Here is a 22678-nt window from a genome sequence, read left to right on the forward strand (position 1 = left end):
TTGGGTTTCAGTTCCTTTTCTTCTCTTATTATTTTCCTCCCCCTGCTTTTTTGTAGTGAGTGGATAGGGGCTTTCTTGTAGGGGTAGGAGGCAGAGTAAGAGGTAAGAGAAAGGGTAGCTCTCCTATTTGTGAGCATATCATTGATAGCTAACAGCTGGATCCAGTCCCAGGATGGAAGCTGGAAGGTCAGAACGAGATGATAAGGACAATACAATGTCAAGGGGATATAATTTCTAGTTGCCTCATCTCCAAAACTCCTGGCAAACTTGTTTCCATTTTTCTGATGTGGTTGTCTGGCCCAAAGACAGAATAAACCTCCAAGTTTGCATTGATCTAACCTGGGCTGAAGTGGCCCACCACACTCCTCTGTAACTCCAGCTGCTCCTTCTGCTTGCCTAGCTGGGTGGCGTGACATTTGGTTTAGGAAGTTGTGATCAGAGAGGAGAGTTTTTGTTTATTTATTGGCAAGTCAGAACGCCCTGCTTTTGCTCACATTGGATTCCTCATAAAGACTCCTAGGTCAGAGTTTCTGATTGACCTCAACCAAGAGCACATGGCTGAGAAGAGGGAGGTACGGCCAAAGTGGCTGGACAGAACATCAGGTACTGGCAGGTCGTGGTGTGTAGGATGGATCCAGGATGCAGGAGTTCTACTGGTCTGGCTCACAGGCCCCAATGTCAGCTGGGGCAGCTCAGCCAACATTTTGAATATTGCCCAAACTCCAGGAAAGGCCTCTACAGGCTCTAATGCTCCTAGGAATCATGGCAAAATTGCAAGTCTTGTTTTGTTTTTGTCATGGACAGGGGGAAATGTGTGAAATTAAAGTTTTTTTTTTCTTAAACTCCAAATGCTATGGTTTAGTAATGAGCATATTTGAAGGTAATTTGGGCTTATTGATTATTGGAACACAGAGAATTTCTTTTATGGATTAATCTGATTTTGCTTTCCTCCTTGTGTCTCTGTGAAAAAGTATCTCTTATCTTACTAGTTATGGATAGTGACTTTAGGAGACTCAAGAAGTGGAGGAAAGTTGTAAAATTAAGTACAAATATTCCCTTTACCTACTTTAGAAGAAAGGGTTAAAACTAATAAACTTCCTCAATGCACAAAACACAGGGATTGTCACACAGCTACCACACATATAGGTATATCAGCTATGGCACACACAGGCATGTTCACACATGCCAAACAGAGAGCTCACATCAGAAACACACACACACACACACACACACACACACACACACACACACTCACACACACACCACTCAAAACTTACAGAAATACATATACATAGGATCATGTGTTTGGCAAAACATGCCTGTACAGCAAAAGGTACATGCTTATGGAATACATGGGGTATGCCTACAGATATGTACATGATCGGGTCCATACGGAGAAGTATTTACAATCAGACACATATAGAAAGGTTAATACACACACAGGCGCATGGAAGAATGCTTACCCTGAATGCACAAGGATAGACTGCCAGGCATATGCATACACAGGTGAGCATTCTTTCATTCAGTTGCAGACTTTGCATTTCATTAGTACAGATAATAAGGTAGGTTGTATCTGTTTCCCACCAGTAAGATTCATCTTTTTTTTTTTGTAGCCCTTTATTGTTGACTCAAAGATTTCCTCTGTACATTATTTCATCTCAGGGGGGAGGAGACATAACAACCCTGACTTTGAAATTTAGATGCCCAGAATGATTAGGTAACTGGCTCAAGACCTTACAATTAATAACTGCCTGACCCTGGACTGGAAATCAGTCCAGCTCCTATAATCCCAAGGGCCATTTCATTATCCTCCCCAAATGTGGAAGAAGGCAGCCAGACAAGACCATCTCCTTAATTTCATTACTTTTGCTGAAAAATATTGTGAAGAATTGAAGAGTAGCACATGACATGAACACATTCTTTTTTTTTTTTTTTCCATAACTGCATTGCAAGAAGACTCTGATGGACGCGAAGACTTCTTTGCCAAACCCCCCAGGGCATGAAAAACATCCAGACAGTCTGTTACTTACCATGCAAAAGACGAATGTTGAGAAAAAGTAGCAGGAGCAAAACAATCGTGGATGCCACATTCTCCTTCATGTTGGCTCCCCTTTCTTGTATTAGATACTCACTGAAAGAGAAGACAGCAGGCGAGTTTTTTGAGATGCCAGTCTGGTCAGACACATGCACCACTCTATGCTGGGTTTTTGCAATGGACGCCTGCTCCTTGCTTAATATGAATGACAAAACAGGGGGAAAGGAATGTAGGAAAATGTAACACGGGATGGCTTGGCTCAGAAGCTGTGGTTCGCACACGCTGGGAGAAATTCCACCACCAGAGGTCATCCCAAGACAGCACAGAGAGTTCAAGGGGAGCCGCGGCCCCTGGCGTCTCTGCACATAGACAAAGAAAAACTGCTGTCTTTCCACTCATTTGTTGTCCAGCACTGTAGCCCCTATTTTTTTTTTTTTTGTGGCACAAATTGTTTGCTCTCCAAGAGGTCCATTCTAGGAAGGGGATCTGTTTCTGATATACTTGCCAAAAGTCTTCAGATTGGCAAGTCAACACCACAGGTCCCTAACAGAACCCGTTGATACACTCAAGCCAGGGGAGCTTCCCCTGAAGATGCAGATTGAGAAGGTTCTGAAGTTCTTTGGGCTATGGGTAGGGCCATGAAGTGAACTATATGCAATGAGTTGCAGTGTATTTCCATGTGGTTTCTTTTTTTCTTTGAAAAGTGCCATAAATAAGAGAAAATAAACTGCAGCAATAATTCAAATCCCTTGGGTACAGAGGATTAAGTAGATTTTGAACCTGCAGGGATTATGAGTTTTGAGCAATTTATTATTAATATTACTATTATTGCCTTTGGAACAACGTTCAAAGCCCTGAAATGCCCTTCTTAGAAAAAAGGATTTTTAAAGACCTTGGCGGGGGGAGCCTCATTAGTCTTACTGGACTTCAAACAACTCTTAGAAAACAATAGATTTGATGAATTAAGTGTAAATTCTCAGAAATGCACAGCTTGAAAATTTTCCTTTAGGCTTTATTGCTTTTTAAAGCAAGAAAAGAAATAACCAGGGGGTAAGTCTGCCCATCTTGGGACATTTGAAAGGACTGCTGGTGGGCAAGCCCCTTAAAAGTCCAGCCTATGATGGGCTCTTCTGAACATGGGTTGCTCCCCACTGGACAGTTGCACATCACTCTTTTGACAACATTTTGAAGCTTTTTCCCATTTGCCATTACTCCCACAGAGGCGTAGTCATACGTGGAAGTCATAGTGATCATTGAAGCTTGGGGCATGTAGGTTCCATCAAATATCTTCCTTGCATTCAGTAATGGAGTAATGGAGTATCAGTCTCTTACAGATTCTATCAGTAGGATGCGCTTTGAGGATCTGCTACTCATGCTTTCAGGATTCCTCCAAAACACCCTTCCATGGTTGAATATACAAAGCCTCCTTCTTCAGCTAACCCTTCAGAATTTTCTAATCTAAACCAGTTCATAAAAGGCTCCTAATGAATTTGTTATCATGTCTACCACTTCTTGAGCACCTGTTATGGTATGGATTAGGCACTGGACCTTCACCATTGAAATTCCACATTTGCTCTCACAACAGTCCCATGAGTAGATTATTCTCCTCTCTTTCCAACTGAAGAACAAGGAGGTTTCATAAATATCAGTTGCAAGACCACAAAAGAGAGAAACCGAGCAAAGCTGAGAAAAGCCGATAAAGTCATCCTGACTTGTGAGAAGTCTTTGATGGCTGGTGCAATTATTTCCCTTCCAGGAGGGAAGACAGTGGAGACAGAGGCACAGACTCAAGATGAGTCCTAGGCCAAATCTTGGGAACCCATAGTCCTGAGCAAGAACAGGAGGGCCAGAGCTGAGACATAATCTCAGCTGCTTGCCTTGCGATGCCCCTGGATTGTAATGATCTAGCTACCTTATGTACCTGTAACCTGCAGGAGTTCTTGGTTTGGTGATGGGGTGCTGGCCAAAGACTGTAGTTGCTCTAGTTCCTTCCCACTTTGGAGGCTTCCCTGCTGTCTTAGGCATTGCATTAAAATGTTAGAGAGCAACATTCTATAAATCACGTATTTTGGGTCAGGTCAGATGTTCTCCAGACAGCTTGCCAAATTAGTACTATATATGTTTTGAGCAGAAATATTGACATGGGTAACAGAGTTGTGATAGGCAACAGTAGATCTTATCATTTGCTGCTTCTCTCTTGAGCATTGGTCGTGGATCAAAGTAACTCTGGTAACTTAAGCTTTTCCTGTAAAAATGACTCCAGAAAGCACTTTGTAGATTAAAAGAAAGCTAGTTTTCTCCGGGATTTCCTGAGATATATCCTGGAATCTGGTCATTATCATGTATATTCCAATACCTAAATCTCCTGGAAATTAGACATACTCATAGTAATTCTGTTGTGTTTCTCAGTAATGATTTTCCAGCTCATCTTGCAGCTTACCTCTAGCAGGTACACACAGGGCAGGTAAGTAAACCTCCACTGGGAAAGACAATGGTGACAGTCCACCTCAAAGGAAGCTATGCTCAATGTCAATCTGATTGCATATTGTGGGGTTCCCAGAGTTAAGCACACCTCTGCTTGTGTGCTGACCATGCTCAATGGCTGGCAGACACTAGACAAGCGATGATTTGGTGTATGACTTTGTGAATCCACCCTCAATTTCAAGCGAGCTCTTGATCAAAGGCAGACATGGCACTCTTTATTCACCCCAACTGGGGCTGAATGCCCAGCAAGGTTCTGCAACTTAGTTTTCAAGATGTTAGAGTAGCAAATGGTAAAAGAATTTGTAGTCCAGTTAATAAAACATCAGTCCCTACATACTCAACCCCAGAACAAAAAATTATCTTGGGCTTCTCACCTCTCTCACTCCATGGGGTGACTATGGGTTAAAGCCATTATACTTGGACATGTAGAGCAGGTTTGTAGGAAGCCCACAAGACCCACACCTTCATCCTGACTCTCTGCCTTTGATTGCTTATCTCTGAAACTCAAAGACTCTCCTAGATTGATGCTTTTCCCTTTTACTCTTTTCAATGAATATTACCTCCTTACCAAAAAATTATCCCATTATGCTATGCCCAACTGTGATATGACTCCTGGAACATCTCTTTGTTTTTCTGCCTCAAAGCCAATCCTATTTTGACCCCCTTTCCCCCAAAACCTTCTCCTTCATTAAGTCAAGTCTCTTAGAGGACACTGATTGAGAAACTGGAGCTATTCTCCCCAGTTGGTAAATGACAGTCAATTGTCCTATGGTCTTGGGTTAATTTCATTCTTCACATTAGGGAAGGTACATAGAAGGAGAGCTGGTACTGTGGCCTCCTGAGAGTTAACAATGATAGATCTGAGCTCCCAATAAACCTCTTGCCACCACCTTCCTCCTATAGGTACTTTTGTTAACCTTTATCTCAGTGTTCATTCTGGTCCATCCTGCTGGAGGCCAATTCTGAATGCCAATGAGCTCAACTTTCTCATTTGTGGAACTTGGTCCAGAGATTTGCCATTCAGCAATCCCTGAATGAGAGTAGTCTCTGCTCTCTCCTATGTTATCTGCCACTGTGGTCCCAACATTTGACTAGAAATAGATATGACATGGACATGCAGGGGTTCTGAGAGCTCTTTAGCTCTTGCTAACCCAACTTCCCAGTGGACAAGTAGAGCCCAGTCCAAGGCTTTCTTAAAGACTGCCAAATGAATAGTGTGTGTAATTCATAATTTAATAGTTGTCAACAAGTGTATGTAATAGATTTTCCAGACCAGGGTAAAACACAGAAAACTAATATATCCCCATAAATCCAACTTATACTTCCTCCCAATTTCTGTCTGCCCTTTCCAATAGGAGTCACTCATTCTACTTCTAGCATTGCAGATAATCTTGGTCTGCTTCAAAGTTTTATGTAACTAGAATTTTACAACATGAATTTTTGGAGTATGTGTACATAGCTTCTCTCATTCCACATTATTGAATGAATTATGCTTGTTGGTCCATGCAATTGTGCATAATTTATTTTTATTGCATTTCATTGATTTTTCACTCATATTACACTGAATGCAATGCAATGATTTATTCATTTATTGTACTGTTGGTGGACATTTGACAAACTTTTTTTTTGACTGATAAAGACTTGAACATTGAGAAGCATTACGTATCTTCTAACCACTTTATGATCCTTGCTAACTTTGGTTCTCTACAGCCAATGATTAGTACACTGTCAGCCACATTGCCTATTAACAAAAATTACACCTCAAGAATCTTCCTTATGCAAGAAATGAAAAATGTCTTGTTCTAAAAAATACATTTTGAATACAGAGCTCCACATTAACTGTTGAGTTCCACACCAGGCATTTCCTTTGGGAATCTCTGGCTCCTGGTATCTTTACCTGCTGTATTCTACTTGGAATTAATGGGTTAAGGCTAAAATAAAAGGGATTGAAGCCCTCATGTACTCTGTGACTTCTTGGAGTCTAACTCTTTTTTTCAATACAGAGAGGCAGCATTTTGTTTGGAAAATAAAGAATGTAACCTGCTCATTGTGGGACAGGAATAGGAGGGATTTTTTTCCACTTCAGATTAGGTTAAGATTGTTGCATAGGCTCTGCCAACAGTCTAGACTCACTGAATACAGGACGAATAAGTGAATGAATAAAAATGGGAAAAATAGGAAAAGATTCTAAAGTATAGGACAAAACCATGTATACAGAATTGGTCCCATGACAGTATCACAAACACTAAACTTGGAAATAGAATGCTTTTCAGTTTTTGACAGCAAAATCTGAAGAAGTTTTAAGGAGAAATTCTTTTCCTTCCTTCATGTTGACATTGAATGTTGGGGATGTATTACCAAGAGAACCCTGGCCCGAAGGTGGCAGATGAAGACTCTGGTTTTGGGCAAATGTAGTCACAGCACTGAAAGAGCTGGACTGTCCTATCTGCCTATAGAACTGGTAGCACGTTTACACATCTGTCTGTGGACGTTCCCAGGAGGACCTTGGTTCATGCGATCATCTATTATGATTATTTTTAATCACCACATTATGGGCCAAATTTACTGAGAGGAATTATGAAGGAAGAAGTTTTAATTTCAGCTCATAGTTCTAGAGGTTCATAGTCTATGATCATGTCACCCTATTGGTGTGGAAACTGATGAAGGGGGATGCTGACAGTTGTGGAGTGAGTGGAGGAACAATCTCATGATGAGCCAGGAAATAGACAATGTGCTAATCACCAGGACTCTGTGTGGATTCTCCTAAGAAAGCAACCATAATCCTGAGGCTGGTGGCTTCACCTGCAATGCTTGCATCCCATTCGAGTGCTGCTTTGAGTCCTGGCTGCTCCACTTCCTATCCAGCTCCCTGCTAACATGCCTGGCACAGCAGCAGAAGATAGCTCAAGTTTTTGGCCCCCGCACCCATGTGGGAGATCTGGGAGAAGCCTGTGGCTTCAGAGCAGCCCAGCTCTGCCTGTTGAAGCTGTTTGGGGAGTGAACCAACCAATGAAAGATCTATCTGTCTCTCCTTCTCTCTGTAATTCTGCCTTTCAAATAAAAATAAGTAAACCTTTAGAAAATACGGACATATGTTAGACATATGATTGTGTGTGATGAAATATGCTATCATAATTATACAGGGGAACTCAGTGAAGGGGGAGAGAATTTGGGAGGGCAAAAGGGAAATCCCAGGACCTATGAAACTGTATCATAAAATGATAATAATGAAAAGAAGTAAAATTAAAAAAAAAACAAAAATAAAAAAATAAAGCAACAATGACACAGCTATATGTATCCAATAGCCTAATCCAATATAATTACATTCTAAATTCTTACTTTCAGACACCATAACTAGGTTAAATTCCATCTTTAACCCATAACGGGAGGCTTGGAGATCTGAGCCCTAACTCATGGACCTTTGGTGGACAAGCAGGCTGTTGTCAAATCCAAGGCACCATGATTATTTAGCTTATATTTTATTGCCTCCTGAGCACATTTCCTCATATTTTCTGTTTTGAGATGCACTTTAGTAGGGCGCATCTGGAACTTTCCACAGGAAATTACTTTTATACGAAATGTTCATTACTCTAGAATCTGGCAGTGGTCAGAACATGGTATCTGAGCTATCACAAGTAGTATGCTGTCAAACGTCTATCTCTGATTCAACATACCCTCCTTCTCCTCTCCTATAAAACTCTCTCCCGTAAAAATCCCACTCAAGGGCAGAACTTGAAGACTCTGCTCTGTAAAGATGCATAGACGTAAACTATGTTGTCTGCCTAAGATGATTAGCAGAGCTAGCACTGGTCCAAATGCAAGCTGCCTCAGGATTTGTGCTGTACGGGGAGGACTTTTACAGCAAGGTTTCCTGGGTGTGACCTCATCAGGGTAAGTCAGCATGCTGTGATGGATGAGCCTTTGCACTGGAGTCACTTTAATAAAGCAGTACGCTGAATGCTCCCCCAAGGCGGCAGGCATCACTTCTAAATCCAATCACAGTTCACTCACCATAGCACAGCAGGAACATGTTTTATCTCAGAGAGTCTTGTTTTCACTTAATCTCTTTGGCTTTAAGGCATGAATAGGAACTGGGTGACTTTCAGTCTTTCTGGCCAGGACACACCTTGGACAGATGGTGGAAAATTCACATTGGGCTGATTTCCAGAGGCGCTAGTCCTTCATGTTAGCATTGATCAATTAATGATGATTGAAATCATTCATAAGTTGTACCTTCTATTTTGTGTTTGCAAAGCTTTTCCATGGATGTCAGCACTTTTCCATAACAGATTCACTTTACAACCAAGGGAACTTCTGAGCAGTATCCATTTTTGTGCCATGTCCTGGCAACACTCTCGATAAAACATCAGTACAATTTAAAGAGAAGTGCTAGCCATCCAGTGTGCTTCCAAGTACCTCCCACAGGGGTCTTAGCCTTCCCACCATGTGGCTCAGTCATCTTTGCCCCGTAAAAATGGTCTTTGCAGAAGGATGGCTGCCAGGAAAAATGTAATTTCTTTCTGTTGTTTCAGAAGCCACCAGGACTGATACCTGGTTACTCTAGGGAAAGGCAATTGCTTCCCAGGTGCAGCTTCTGTCTCCTCCAGGAAGGGGCATGCTTGATGCTCCTCTTCCCGCTCTCAGGTAAGTTGGAGAATGCTCTGTCTACAGAGCACCCAGAACCGGAAGCTACCATGGCACTGATAATAAATCTGAAGGTCTCTTTCATTCCCTCTGACTATTTCTGCCCCCACAGGGTGGAAGCTCATGTAATTCATGAAGCTGCCTTTTAAAAAAATGTATTTCCTATCTACACAGTTTAATTCATAGCAGGTGCTTAATAAATGGCTCTGAGTAAGTGAACCATCATGGGTGTCTGTTACATTTAGAATGGAGTTGGTCAGGATTCTGTGCTCTTATAAGGATGTCCATCAACGGAACATATGGTTGAGAGAGATAATGCCTTTTCTCTCTGGTGTAAAAATGGGTGATAACGGCAATGAGTGTTCTAGTAAAATTTTAGTGTTCGAAACATTTTCCTGTAAAACATTTTATTTCATTCTCTTTTTTGCCTTGTTGAATTTCAGGATGGCATCGTAGGATGTAAACACTTCTTTCTTTTGAATGTGAAGTGGCATAAACTTTCAGATAACAAATATCCAAAGCCTTAAGAACATACATGCACTGTAAGAAAATAAACTTGTGGGCCCAGCACGGTGGCGCAAGTGGTTAAAGGTCCTCGCCTTGCACGCCCAGGATCCCATATGGTCGCTGGTTCTAATCCCGGCAGCCCCACTTCCCTTCCAGCTCCCTGCCTGTGGCCTGGGAAAGCAGTCGAGGACGGCCCAAAGCTTTGGGACCCTGCACCCGCGTGGGAGACCCGGAAGAGGCTCCTGGCTTCGGACCGGCATAGTATCGGCCCGTTGCGCTCACTTGGGGAGTGAATCATCGGACGGAAGATCTTCCTCTCTGTCTCTCCTCTCTGTATATCCGCCTTTCCAATGAAAAAATAATAATAAAAAAAAAGAAAATAAACTTGTGAAAACTTATTCTAAAGGAATAGGGAATTGAAAAGGGAATTCTAAAAAAAAAAAAAAAAATAGATTCCTACCCCTAACCCCAGTATTATTCATAAAAAGAAGACATTGGCTATCAAATCTAAATATCAAATAATAAAAATCAATCTAAATCATGCCATAGGCATATCTTGGAATACTATCTAGCTTTCAAAATGCAATAAAATATGGAAGCATGGAAATATGTAAATAATAAGCAAAGTAAAACAAAACTGGATTCAGGAATGGAGGTGGGTTTGATTCCAGTTCTAAAACCTGCCACAGCACGTGTGTACAGAAGACTGGAAATATTCACTGATAGATTCTCACTGCAAGGTGATTCAGAAATGAAAAGGATGAGGTTTTTTTTGCCTTTTTATCATAAAACAAGTCATCACTAAATCCCAGACAAAATGAGGCTTTATTTTGTAACGGGGGAAAATCCCACTAAAAATATTGATACCACCAAAACAGCTCCCTCATGAAAACCTGCCATTCATTGGCACAAGTACCTCCAGGGGGAATGTAGAAACTGCTTAGTTGTTTGTGGTGCCATCTGCAGTAGTGGCTAACAGCCAAGCTCCCTGTGTGAACTGCCGTGGGTCGCTTGAGCACATGCGTGTGTCTCAACAGTTCTGAATGCCCCACAGCCTGCACATTTGGTTTTAAGAATAGCTCCATTTCTCTGAATTCTGTCACTCTGTCAGCCTTACAGTGATATAAGACACCCAGGGCAAATAGCCATTATTTGCCATTAAGCTTCTGACAATTGGGTAAAAGGCAATTTCATAGAAAAAAATCATTTTTTTTCCAGGGCCTCAGAGAAGGGCTGGGTTATCTTACAAAAGGAGAGTCTAATATGTTCTGGAGCATTCTCTCTGGGAAGCTGTGTGCTTATTCTACCCTGGCCTCTAGGCTTCTGTCGATCCTTGTTAGACAAAAAGGAAGGTTCTAGAAGCTTTAAAGTGGAGGGCACAGAGCAGAAGGTGAAAAGGGTGGGTAGGCTTGAGGGGTAACCCCCCACCTCCTTGCCCACTGCCAGGATGTTTGAATCTGAGCAGAGACTTTCCTCTGTGCTATATGCTGTACAAGCGCATCCTGTCTGTACCTGACTTAGTCACCCTTCCTTGTTCACGTACATTATGTTCTTTCCAACTTGCTCCCTCACTCAAAATGTCTGAGTTACTTATAAAAAAATAGCGAGACAATTGCTTGCTTTTCTTGTGTTCAATTTTTCCCTTTTGCCTCCATTTTACTCAGCTTTCCTTAGAATCTCTCTCTTAGCAGGAAAAGCCACCTGTCCACTCAGGGAGGAAATTGCCAGCCAGGGTTCTTACTCAGGCTGGATCTAAAAGTGAGGCAAGAAATACTTTCAATACAGATTCATTGTGTGAGAAAATGTGAGAAAAGGGGGAAGGAAAACTCGGATTCAGGGCTTTTAAAATCTTTTCGGAAAATGGCAGGCTCAATTTCCTAGTAGCTAGGCTGTCTATCTGCCCATGCATACATGCATGCATCCAACCAACCTTTGACAAATATTAACTGGGCATCTGTGATGCACCAGGTATGAGCAGGGCTCTGGGAATAAAGCATGATGCAAACAGAACCTTCCTAGAACTGATAGGAATATTCCTTTGTTAAGTAATCAATTTCAATTTTGCCCCATCTTCAATATTGCCCCATTTATTTGATCATCCTTTTAAGTTTCTTTGCTTTTCAGTGTTAAGTCTGTGATTCACTCACAGTTAGAACTCATTAAAAGGTAAAGTTCTACAATTACTCTGCATATGAGTTTGATATGTCAATGGAAGGCACATAATGGCTCTTGTGTATTTTATTGTGAGAGATTCTTCCAAATTTGAGAATCAATCAGATATATTTGGCCCAAGCTACTGAAAATGCTATGAATGAATTATTGTGTGCCAGTCTTTCGAATCCTTTTCTGAATGGTAAAGGGTCTCCCACAGCTGATTGCATATTTGGGGAGCCCGGAGATCATTCCTCATGCCTTCTGCACAGGGGAAGCAAATTCAGTAGAGCTGTTACTGACAGCGCCACGAGTACTCATCACGTGACTGGGACATCAGCATGGGTTAAGGAGCAAGTTTACTGGAAAAACAATCTAATTTCCCAGCCCCAAGTCTACTTTGTCCTCTTCTTGGCAGCTCGCATGAGTCATTTTGTAAGAAGAGTTCATGAAACCATCAGGGACTTGGGTGATGGCTTGGGGTTGGGTGTGAACTGAAGTTGCAGTATGGTTTGTGGCAAGGTTGCACTTTGCGATTGTCACACTTACGAAGTGAGGCCACTGCTGGTTATTCCCCATCATCTGAAAGAGGTGACAAACTTCAGACGAGACAGGTGGATTGGGCCCAGCACGATAGCGTAGCAGCTAAAGTTCTCACCAAGAATGCTCTGGGATCCCATATGGGAACCAGTTCTAATCCTGGCAGCCCCGCTTCCCATCCAGCTCCCTGTCTGTGGTCTGGGAAAGCAGTTGAGGATGGCCCAAAGCTTTGGGACCCTGCACCCACATGGAAGACCTGGAAGAGCCTCCTGGCTTTGGATTTGCTCAGCTCCAACCATTGTGGTTAGTTTGGGAGTGAACCATCAGATGGAAGATCTTCCTCTCTGTCTCTCCTCCTCTCTGTATACCTGCCTTTCCAATAAAAATAAATAAATCTTAAAAAAAAAAGACAGGTGGATGATTTCTAGGGCTTGGTCTGCCATTTTCCAGTAGTCCTGACCTTGGCACCTCTCTTCCTTTTTCCAAACATGAAATTTAATAAAAAGCATGAGAAAGCCTGTCAGCCCTGATTTCTTCAACCAATTACCATGTGCATGGGGTGAATGAGTATTGCGAAATTTTTCTGCATGGCTACAAAGTGCCACTGTCAACAGTAGGGAGCAACAAACACTCCCAAGTGGTCATGTCCTCCAAGTGACAATTACTCCTTGGAGCTCTCATATTCTGAAGGCTGTCTGAATGGAGGTCTCCCTCCAGACAAAGTCGCTCCCTTTCCCCTAAAAGTCATTAGGATTTGGAAACTCCCAGTTCTAAATGGACTTTTGGATCCTTTCCAGTCCACACTGCGCCACCACAATCATTTCCCTTTGACTAGGAGTCCACTGGCTCCGATGTGTGAACACACTGTTTGAGTGCTTCTTGCCTCAGGGTTCAGCAGAGTCTGTTGCTTCACTAAAGGGCCCCCAGAAGTCAGTAGCCAACTGGACCTTGATTTGCTGGTGTCAACGTGAAGAGCTGATTCATGATCACCCAGGCTGGGACTGTGGCAAGGCATGTGAAATTTCTCTGGCTTCTTTCACTTGTTTTTTTGGAAACCTCCCTTATTCTTTTCTACCTGTTCTCATGGAGCTGGTGATATGGGACCAATGTTCCTTTCCAGAATTCCCCATTGGTAGGACAGCCTTAGTCTGGTAAAACTGGTGTAGGAAATGTTTGCTCTCTAACAGAGCAGCTACTAGCCACAGGAAGCTACTGAGCAGTTAAAATGGAGTTGATGTGACTAAAGAAATGAATCTGTAGTATAAATTAAGTTCAGTTCATTTACATTAAATTATCATGTGTGGCTAGTGGCTGCTGTATGATAGGGCAGTTCTAGGGTTAAAAATCCTGGTCACTTCAGTGTCTCCAGAGCAACCCCAATAACCTGTGCTGTGTCACAGTTGACAGTGAACTTTCACCGTGCAACTTTCTTCCCAGCAATCTTAGTAACAAATTGTTGATCATAAATTAAGATCTTACCCTTTTTGGGCAATTGTGCAGGTTTTGAGCAATACTGTATTTTAGTCAAAGCAGGTGCACATATGATAGGAATTTGGGGTGCTCTTTCAGGCAAATTTATTGTGGGTAAAAAGATTAGGTACATAGACTTTCTGACGTACCTCAAAGCAAAACAAATGCCAGGAGCTGCTTCTAAACTTCTCTCGGCCTCTTGCAGTATGGAGAGAGTTAAGGGCAGAAGCATGTGGATGGAAGACCAGGGAAGGGTTGAAACTGGCAGGGAGAGGAGGGGGTGGGGGAATGGGCAGAACTGAAAGGATGCCAGAGCTCTTGCAAAAGAACCTGGCAAAGGTAGGCCCTGTGGTGTTTTGTTCCACTCTGGGTTGGAGGTGCCGTGGGGGTGACTGTTACAGTGATTATTACTATTACCACAGGATTGGAAAGTAAATAGTTCAATCAAAGGGATCCTAGATTGGAATAGAGGTTCACAGTCCTCTGTGGCACTTTCGATTTAGACTTGAAGAAGAATTGCAGTTCGGCTCTTAAGTGTAGTCCCCTCTTCCTCCATGGAGGGAGTTCCCCACCCTGAATTCTTTCATGCATGTTGCTTTCTGCAACTTCTTTCCCCCCTGAAACTGAGCTAGGTTCTGTTTCTCTTGGATGAACATGCAGCTGTGTTCAAGTTCTTGCCTGTGTCTTCCCAGATACACACTGGTATCAGGTGCGTCTTTCCCAAACAGACAGCACAAGGGGAATGGAGGCGGGTGTCAGGGAACAATATGGAGCAGGGGAAAGCAAGGCCCGTGAGGTGCAGGAACAACATTTACCAACCTCAGTACTTTGAGCATCACGCCCACAGCCTGGGTTTACCAATTGCTCCTACAGGTAAATCTGCTGCCATTGCCTCCTCACCTGTTCTGTTCTATTGTGGAATGGAAAAAGGAGTTCTTAGCTAAGTAGTGGGCCAGTCTGTTTGAATGAAAAATAAAATCTTGCTGCTGAACTTAGAGTAGCCCCAACCTGGGGTCTATGTGGTAATGTCTAAGGGAATTATTTTATTGCCACCACAGCTGGGATTTGGAGAGAGTTCTGTTCTTCTTGGAGCTTTAGGCAATATCTAAAGACACTGTTTGCTTGTTAAGCTTGGTGAGCTGGTGTTCTACTGGTGGGGAGAGACCAGGGGTACTGCCAAGGATCCTGCAGAGGGGCTGGCTTTGTAGCACTACAGCTTAAGCTGCTACTTGTGAAACTGTCATCTCATATCAGAGTTCTGGGATTTGGGTTCAAGCCCTAGCCATTTCACTTTCCATCTAGCTTCCTGCCAATGTGCCTGGGAAAGCAGCGGAAAATGTGCTTGGCTCCCTTCTGCTCATGTGAATGATCTGGCTGGAGTTCCTGGTTTTGGCCTGGCTTAGTCCTGGATGCTGCTGCCTTTTGGGAGTGAACCAGCAGATGGGAGATTACTTTTTTTTTTTTTTTTTGCCTTACTTCAGCCTGTGCTTCTTTGTTTTTCAAATAAATCTTAAGAATGGGGACAATTTGGGGCCTGGTGGTGTGGCCTAGTGGCTAAGGGCCTTGCCTTGAATGCACTGGGATCGCATATGGTCTCTGGTTCTAATCCCAGCAGCTCCACTTCCTCTCAATCTCTCTTCCTCTCTGACTTTGTAATAAAAATAAAATAAATCTTAAAAAAAAAAAAGAATGGGGACAATTTAAAGCACTGAACTGTCCCCAGGACAAAGAATTATCTGCCTCAAAATGACAACAGGATTGAAAAAGAATCTGGTCCAGAGGGAAAGTTCAAGGTTCTGTTCTTGGCAGAGAAGTGGCTCTCCAAGAGCTGTTACATTGTTAGTGCCGGAAGGCTAATAAACAGGTGCTTCCAGGAAACCTCAGGAAAAATTTGTGTAGAATTTTCTTCAACCTAGTCAGTTTCTATCTTCATGGATTCTTCACTTTTCTCTGAGAGCGCAACCCCAGGGTTACACATGTCATGCCCAATCATGGAGTCCAGAGAGCATCTACCTATAGTACTCATGAATATCATGGCAAGCCATAGGGTTTGGGTTCCCCATTTGTAAAATGAAGGGACAGCACTTCATAACCTGCTTGCCAGCCAGCCCTGGTATCCTAGGATTTTCTGGCAGCTGGTAGATGGAGAAGATGCAGAGCCTGTAGTAGATGAGTTTGGCCACCTGGGCTGGGAGGGAGGAGGCATGTAGCAGTCCTGATATCAATGGACTAGACAGGGGCTCAAAAAGTCACTGCAGAATTTGTATACAGCTGCTTGGGAAAATCATGCAAACCACAACATTTTTCTTTCTGATTATAAAAGTCAGTCAGTCACTGTTGGCAATTTCTCAAGTACAGAAAATTGTAAGGAGAAAAAAAACTCTCATAATTGTACAAGTAGGAGGTATCAACTCTTCATAGCTTTGCTATTTTCTCAGACCAAAGCCAAAGAGGATGAGGGTCAGGTGCTTTGAGAGCCCCAAGGGTTTTGAGGACAGCAGAAAGTAGCAATGCAGAGGTTGAATGGTTTGAGATGATCTTCTCTGGGTACTATGACAGTTATGTGTCTATTGTGGCCTGGGGGTGAGTGTAACGGCACTGACCCGCTCCCCCTTACCTTTGGGGTTCATGTGCAAAGCATCCTTAGTGTTTTCCTCCATGAATAGGAGTAGAGTTCCGTAGCTGAAAGAGGAAATGACTCATTTTAGCTCCAATGCAACAACAAAGCAGGGGATGACATTTTTGGAGTCTTGGGCATGGTTAAAATCAATCTGACTTCAGCAATAGGCATAAGAGAGTTATGGTGTGTTGGGATTTTTTTTTTAAACAACTTATTGTGAAGTAATTTCAGTATTACACAAAAGATGGTGAAAATTAAAAGAAAAAGGAGTGGGAGGTTGCTGTGTGTTTCTCCTTCAGACACCCTAGAAATGTTAATGCTTTACTATATCTGATTAACCATTCTCCATCATCTTTGTGTACAGAAATTCAAGTAAGTCATGATATCTGCTTAAACCAAAACATCTCCATGTGTTTTCTTAAGCAGAAAGACATTCTCTTACCAAACCACGGAGTGGAAGTTAGAATCAGAAAATTCAAAGTAGTCCCATAGTGTTATCATAAGATCAATCAATCTATCTATCTATCTATCTATATATTATTCAAATTTTGCCAGTCAACCTAGTTAGGATTGGAATTTGTAAAATTTGGTTCTGGAGGCCTTGAATAGAATTTATCGACAAATCTTGACAATGAATAACAACCGAGTTGGGGATTTGGCAACTCCACATTGTGGCTCCAGTTTAATCTTGTCTCATTGGTGCATATATATACTGGCAGGAGAAATTTTTGTAATATGCAACTTAGTGAGAAAGGAAGGAGTTATTCATTGGAATATTGGATCCAGGTTTACACTGGTTGGTTTGTACCCATTTAGAACTCATGGTTCTCACTATGTTCCCAGCAGGGTATATGGCTCAAAATTTTATGTAACTACCTTTTAAGTTCTGGGAACTAAATGGCTTAGATCTATGAGGCATGAGGGGATAATGGCAGGAAATATTGGTCTGAGTTAGAAAAAAAAAATGATTTCAGGACCCGAATATAAAATAGTCCACTCATTCCTCAGCAGCCACTATAAAAAAGTGACTTTGCAATTCCTACCTTAATGCCCAATTGTTTTGTGCATTCCACACAAGTAAAAAAAAAAATCTGATCAAAACAAGGTTCTCAAATCATTTCCGAGTCTGTAAAATCCGAATCCTAAGAATGATTCCTTGAGGATGCTGATTCTCCAGGCTGATTCAAGGAAGGGCGAGTAGATGACTGGCAGGCAGCTGTGTATGGCCACCTGTGGCTTTGTACCACTGAGAATTCTTCTCTCACACAGACACGTACTGCTTTCTCAATGTTGCTGCTATTGGTATAATGAATTGAGAGCCCAGACGTTTCTTGCAATCATAGCCTAGGATGTGATGATGGTTATTCGAGCATTAAGCAGCAGCCCCAAGGCATTTGGTAATGAGATGTCTGCTGAATTCAGAGCTGTGACACATATGTCTGGGACAGGCTTCTCAGAAGCCGCCAATCTTCTTCTATTGGTTACAGTGACACTGAAATTTTCATTTAAAAAAGAATATTCTAGAACACACTTTAGATTCTGGAAATTACTTCTGAATGGAAAACTCTGTCTTTGTTAACGTACTAGCTCTGTTCAGAACAACTGCTTTAGTCTGCCACCTCCCAAATAAAACCTTATTTTGCTTTTAAACACTTGATGGAAACACTGAGTTAACAGAAAAGTTAGCAGAGGAGGGTGCAGAGGGAGTGGATGGAGGACACATTGGGTGTGGAACCTGCAGGGAGAGCTTTGGGGCAGGTAGGCATAAATTGGATCATGGTTCGTGCCATTCAACATTCGTTGAGTGGCATACATTGGAAGGACTGAGTTCAAGCACCTTTATTCATTCAGCCTTTGATGAAGGCCCGACACCCCATTTAGTTCTTGATATTCTCAGTACCAGCTTCTATGCACACTCTTCCCCTACTGCGTGCCCTGTGTGCCTGATTCCTATAGTTTCTTTGTCTTCCAACTTTAAACAGGTTTCTTTCCCTCCCCACCACTTCCCTGCCTGGTGCACAGAGGATAAGAGACAAGGGTTTCTGGCATGGTATTTCTGTCCCTTCACACCTGGCTTCTTCATGGCCAGTGTAAGCAGTGGTTATATCTCTTTTACCACAACTCCAACTGGAGAGCTGCCCCTTGCCCCCTGCCCCTTTCTTGATTCAGCTATCCCAGGGTCCCAGAAAAAAATGGCCCTTGTGAAGAATATGTAGAGACAAATTCTCATGTCCTTTCAACATATAATAGTCTCATTATTTCACTCTCTCAGAAACCATCTTAAAAGTGCCATCTTTTTTTGTCAGTTTGAACTTGACTGAGATATGCTAAATTATTTTGTGTTGTTCTGGATAAGTTAGATTAGCATATTTGAATATAATTTGAAACGGATGTAAAAATGGATATTTTTTGAGCATATTTTCCAATAGTCATCTTTACCATAATACAGAATAGAAGAGTTACAACATCTCAGATATCTGACCAATATCTGATATCTGATCAATCAGGTTGATCTCTGCCCCACATTATTGGAAGTGTCACCCAGAATAAGGGAGGTGATGATGATATTTCATCCTGTCTCTGTCCACTCTCATTTGGAGCCTGTGCTCTCAATTCCTTTGTTCTGCAGAAATGTTAGTTTTCATGTTCTGTCATATACAGCATAAGTCAAAAGAGGCTGTCTTCAAGAGCTGAGCAGTCAATATTTTTGGCTTTTGTGGGCCATAGGCTCTCTGTTGAAAACACTTCTCATATGAATATTATTGTAGTATAAAAACAGCTATCAACAGCAAGCAAATAAATAAACCTGTGTTCCAAGAAAACCAAAAAGAACAAGTCAGCTAGACTTGGTCTGCAGGCCTTATTTTGCTGATTTCTGATATAAAGGAAAATATTGGTTTTTAAGCTGGATCCATGTACAAAAATCATGGGCAGATATATTTGCACTAATTTTAAGAAAGAATTTTGCTTATTGTGGTTATGTCCCAAATAAAATAGCCCGTTTCATGATTCAGTAGGTTTCTTGTCATTGTAATAACAAAGCAGAGGCTGAGTTTTATGGATTTTTTTTTTCTTTTGAAGAGCATGGAGAGTAAGTCAGATGAAATGGGAGGTATAATGCCTCCTAGTTTTGTCTTGCTATCATTGTGCTGCACACAGACAAAATCACCTACATTTTATGTTCCTAGGCTGCATCATGTCTATCCTTCCTCACTCACTCTTCCAAGTCTTATACAATGCTTTACAAAAAGTGGGTGAAATCAATGCAGTCTCCTCCTTCCACTTGACTCTTTAAAAATCCTACTGACAGGGCCCGGCGCGGTGGCGCAGTGGTTAAGGTCCTCGCCTTGCACGCCCAGGATCCCATATGGGCGCCGGTTCTAATCCCGGCAGCCCCGCTTCCCTTCCAGCTCCCTGCCTGTGGTCCGGGAAAGCAGTCGAGGACAGCCCAAAGCTTTGGGACCTTGCACCCACGTGGGAGACCTGGAAGAGGCTCCTGGCTTTGGATCGGCGTAGCATCGGCCCGTTGAGCTCACTTGGGGAGTGAATCATCGGATGGAAGATCTTCCTCTCTGTCTCTCCTCTCTGTATATCCGCCTTTCCAATAAAAAAAAATAATAAAAATAAATCTTAAAAAAAAATCCTAGTGACAGATTAATACAATTAGTTTGACTTTAGTACAGTCATCGCACCTAGTAATATTAAATTGGTTCAGTTATCTCTATTAAGCTTCAGCAGTTGAAGATTTTCACCGAAAATACTAGTCAACATTTACCAAGTTCTGAAATATGCCATTTAATGTGAAATAACTGTGCTTGCAATATTTAATTCTCCCATAAAATTTTTGAATAGGTGCCATTACTATTTTCATTTTATTGGTGAAGGAACTAATTCAAAAATGTCTTATAGATGGAAAGGGCCATATCCAAAATTTGGAACAAGATCTCTTTGAAGCCAAACTCTGTGGTTCAAACACACTTGCATCATTCATTCATTTAATAGTCAGGAAATACTGGCTGGTTTCCTGACAATTTTCAAGCACTGTTGTGAGTGCTAAGGATACAATATAAAGAGATGTAGACCGTGATATAAATCAATTCACATTATGTGTGAGACAGAGCATGGTTGATACACAACCAACTAATGAGAAGGCAACCAATTAGAGATCCGTCACAAGAGGAGGAGATAAAAAGGGATACTAAATATTGCTCATCTACACCAGAATTTCAGATGTTTTCCTAACAAATGTATCTTCAAAGTTCTTTCTTGCTTATTGCTACTAGCTTTTGGGTAATTTTTAGTCTTGAAAGACTGTCAAATAGGCTCAGAAATAAGTTTCAAACATATAGCAGCAGTTATCAATCACAAACTCAGTTTGAAGACATGTACATGAAGCCCCTTAAAGGAAAAAGAACAAATGCAGATGATAAAGTATGTGGGAACCACTTTTCTGGGAAGGCTGATTCTGTGCACCTTCAAGCTGGTAGGCTAGAGACCACAGAAATGAATGGGGTGGGCACAGGGCTGAGGGGCCAATTCAACCAAAAAAGATAAAAGAACCCCAGACAACTCTTGGTAAGATTCCATTATCCCCTTTGCTGAAGTTTAACCATGCGGAGAGCTGGCATTCTATCTCTTTGCCACAGCCACCAGAAGGCAAGATGTATTACAACTCCTGTGGTGTGAAGAGCCTCTGATCCTTGCAGGCTAGAGACAAATGCACCAACCAGCATCAAAGGAAGAGCCCTTGGTTAGCACTAGAACTATTGGAGCAGCTGGGAATGGAGGGAAGCAAAGTGGAATTCCAAGACCTTGATTAAGATTGAGACTGAGACTGAGGGAGGGAGCAAGATCAGGAAGGGTTAAATAGAGCGACATCCTTGTGTATTAATCTGTGAGCCCGACAGGCACATGCTGACTGGAGACAGAGCACAAAGGTCAGGGACTTAGTAAATACAACTACCCAGAGGGAAAATCAGCATCCAAAAAATCTAGAATTCTTTTTGTGTCTCACTGGGTGTCATCCACAGGGATATGTGGAGGCAAGAATACTAATTTACACAGGATAGGAACTGACACACAGTGTGACTATATTGGTAATGGCAGGGTTTCTTTCATTTATGAATTAGAATGTAATTTTCAGACTCAAATAGACCCTAAGTTTTAAAAGTGGAGAGCTCACGAATAGCCAAGGCTATCCTAAAGGATGAAATAAAACTGGAGGAATCAAAATTCCAGACCTCAAGACATACTACAGGGCAGTGGTCATCAACACAATCTGGTACTGCTACAGAAATACAGAATAAGATCAATGGAAAAATAGAAACCCCACAAGTGAGCCTACACATGTACAGCCAAGTAATATTTAACAACAACAACAACAACAACAACAACAATAACAAACACCTAGAAACTAACCCAGGAAAAGGGTTGGTTTTTTTCAACAAACGCTGTCAGGATAATTGCATAACAGCCTGCAGACGTAAGAGGCAAGATCCCCCTCCTTTCATATTATACAAAAATCAGCTCTAAATGGATCAAGAACCTAAATGTGCACTCAGAGCCATCACACTATTAGAGAAAACATAGGAAGCATTCTACAAGATACAGGCATTGGAAAAGACTTTGAGAAGTCACCAAAAGCACGTACTCAGCTAAAACCAAAATCAACAGATGGGATTATATCAAAATAAGAAGTTCCTGTACACCAAAGGAAACAATCAACAAAGTGAAGAAGCAAAATAGCAACCAACAGAATGGGAAAAATCTCTGCATATGACACAACACACAGGAGACTAATATCCAGGATTTATAAAGAGCTTCAGAAACTCAATGATAGCAAAACAAACAAACCTGTGAAGAAATGGGAGAAGGAAATGAATAGACATTTTTCAAGTGGCTAATAGACATATGAAAACATGCTCAGACTTCCTAGCAGTCCAGGAATGACAAATAAAAACCACCTTGTGGTTTCACCTAATTCCACTGAGATTGCCCTATATTCAGAATCTATGAACAACACCTGCTGTTGTGAGCATGGGGAGAAAGGAACCCTCCTACACTGTGGGTGGGAGTGTAGGCTAATGCAGTCATTAGGGAATTCAGTATGGAGAATGCCAAGACAACTGGAAATTGATCTACGGTATGACCCAGATATCCCACTCCTGGGAATATATCCAAGGAACTGAAGCCTACATATGAGAAAGTGACCTGTAACTCCATACACA

The 22678-nt window shown here is 41.9% G+C and overlaps 1 protein-coding gene across 1 annotated transcript in view; it reads right to left on the reverse strand.

Annotated features, from left to right (window-relative positions):
• Positions 1–22678, reverse strand: part of PRLR (prolactin receptor) — a 138771-nt gene that overhangs the window by 12443 nt on the left and 103650 nt on the right. Inside the window, exons 2-3 of the mRNA XM_040977458.1 lie at positions 16449–16513; positions 2031–2131 (exon numbers count right to left, since the gene is read on the reverse strand). Coding sequence (XP_040833392.1) covers positions 2031–2100 — 70 coding nt within the window. The 5' untranslated portion in view covers positions 2101–2131; positions 16449–16513. The remainder of the gene's footprint in view (positions 1–2030; positions 2132–16448; positions 16514–22678) is intronic.

Source organism: Ochotona curzoniae, unplaced genomic scaffold (assembly GCF_017591425.1).
Source record: "Ochotona curzoniae isolate NIBS_2020 unplaced genomic scaffold, NIBS_Ocur_1.0 contig_2754, whole genome shotgun sequence".
NCBI classification, from domain to species: Eukaryota; Metazoa; Chordata; class Mammalia; order Lagomorpha; family Ochotonidae; genus Ochotona; species Ochotona curzoniae.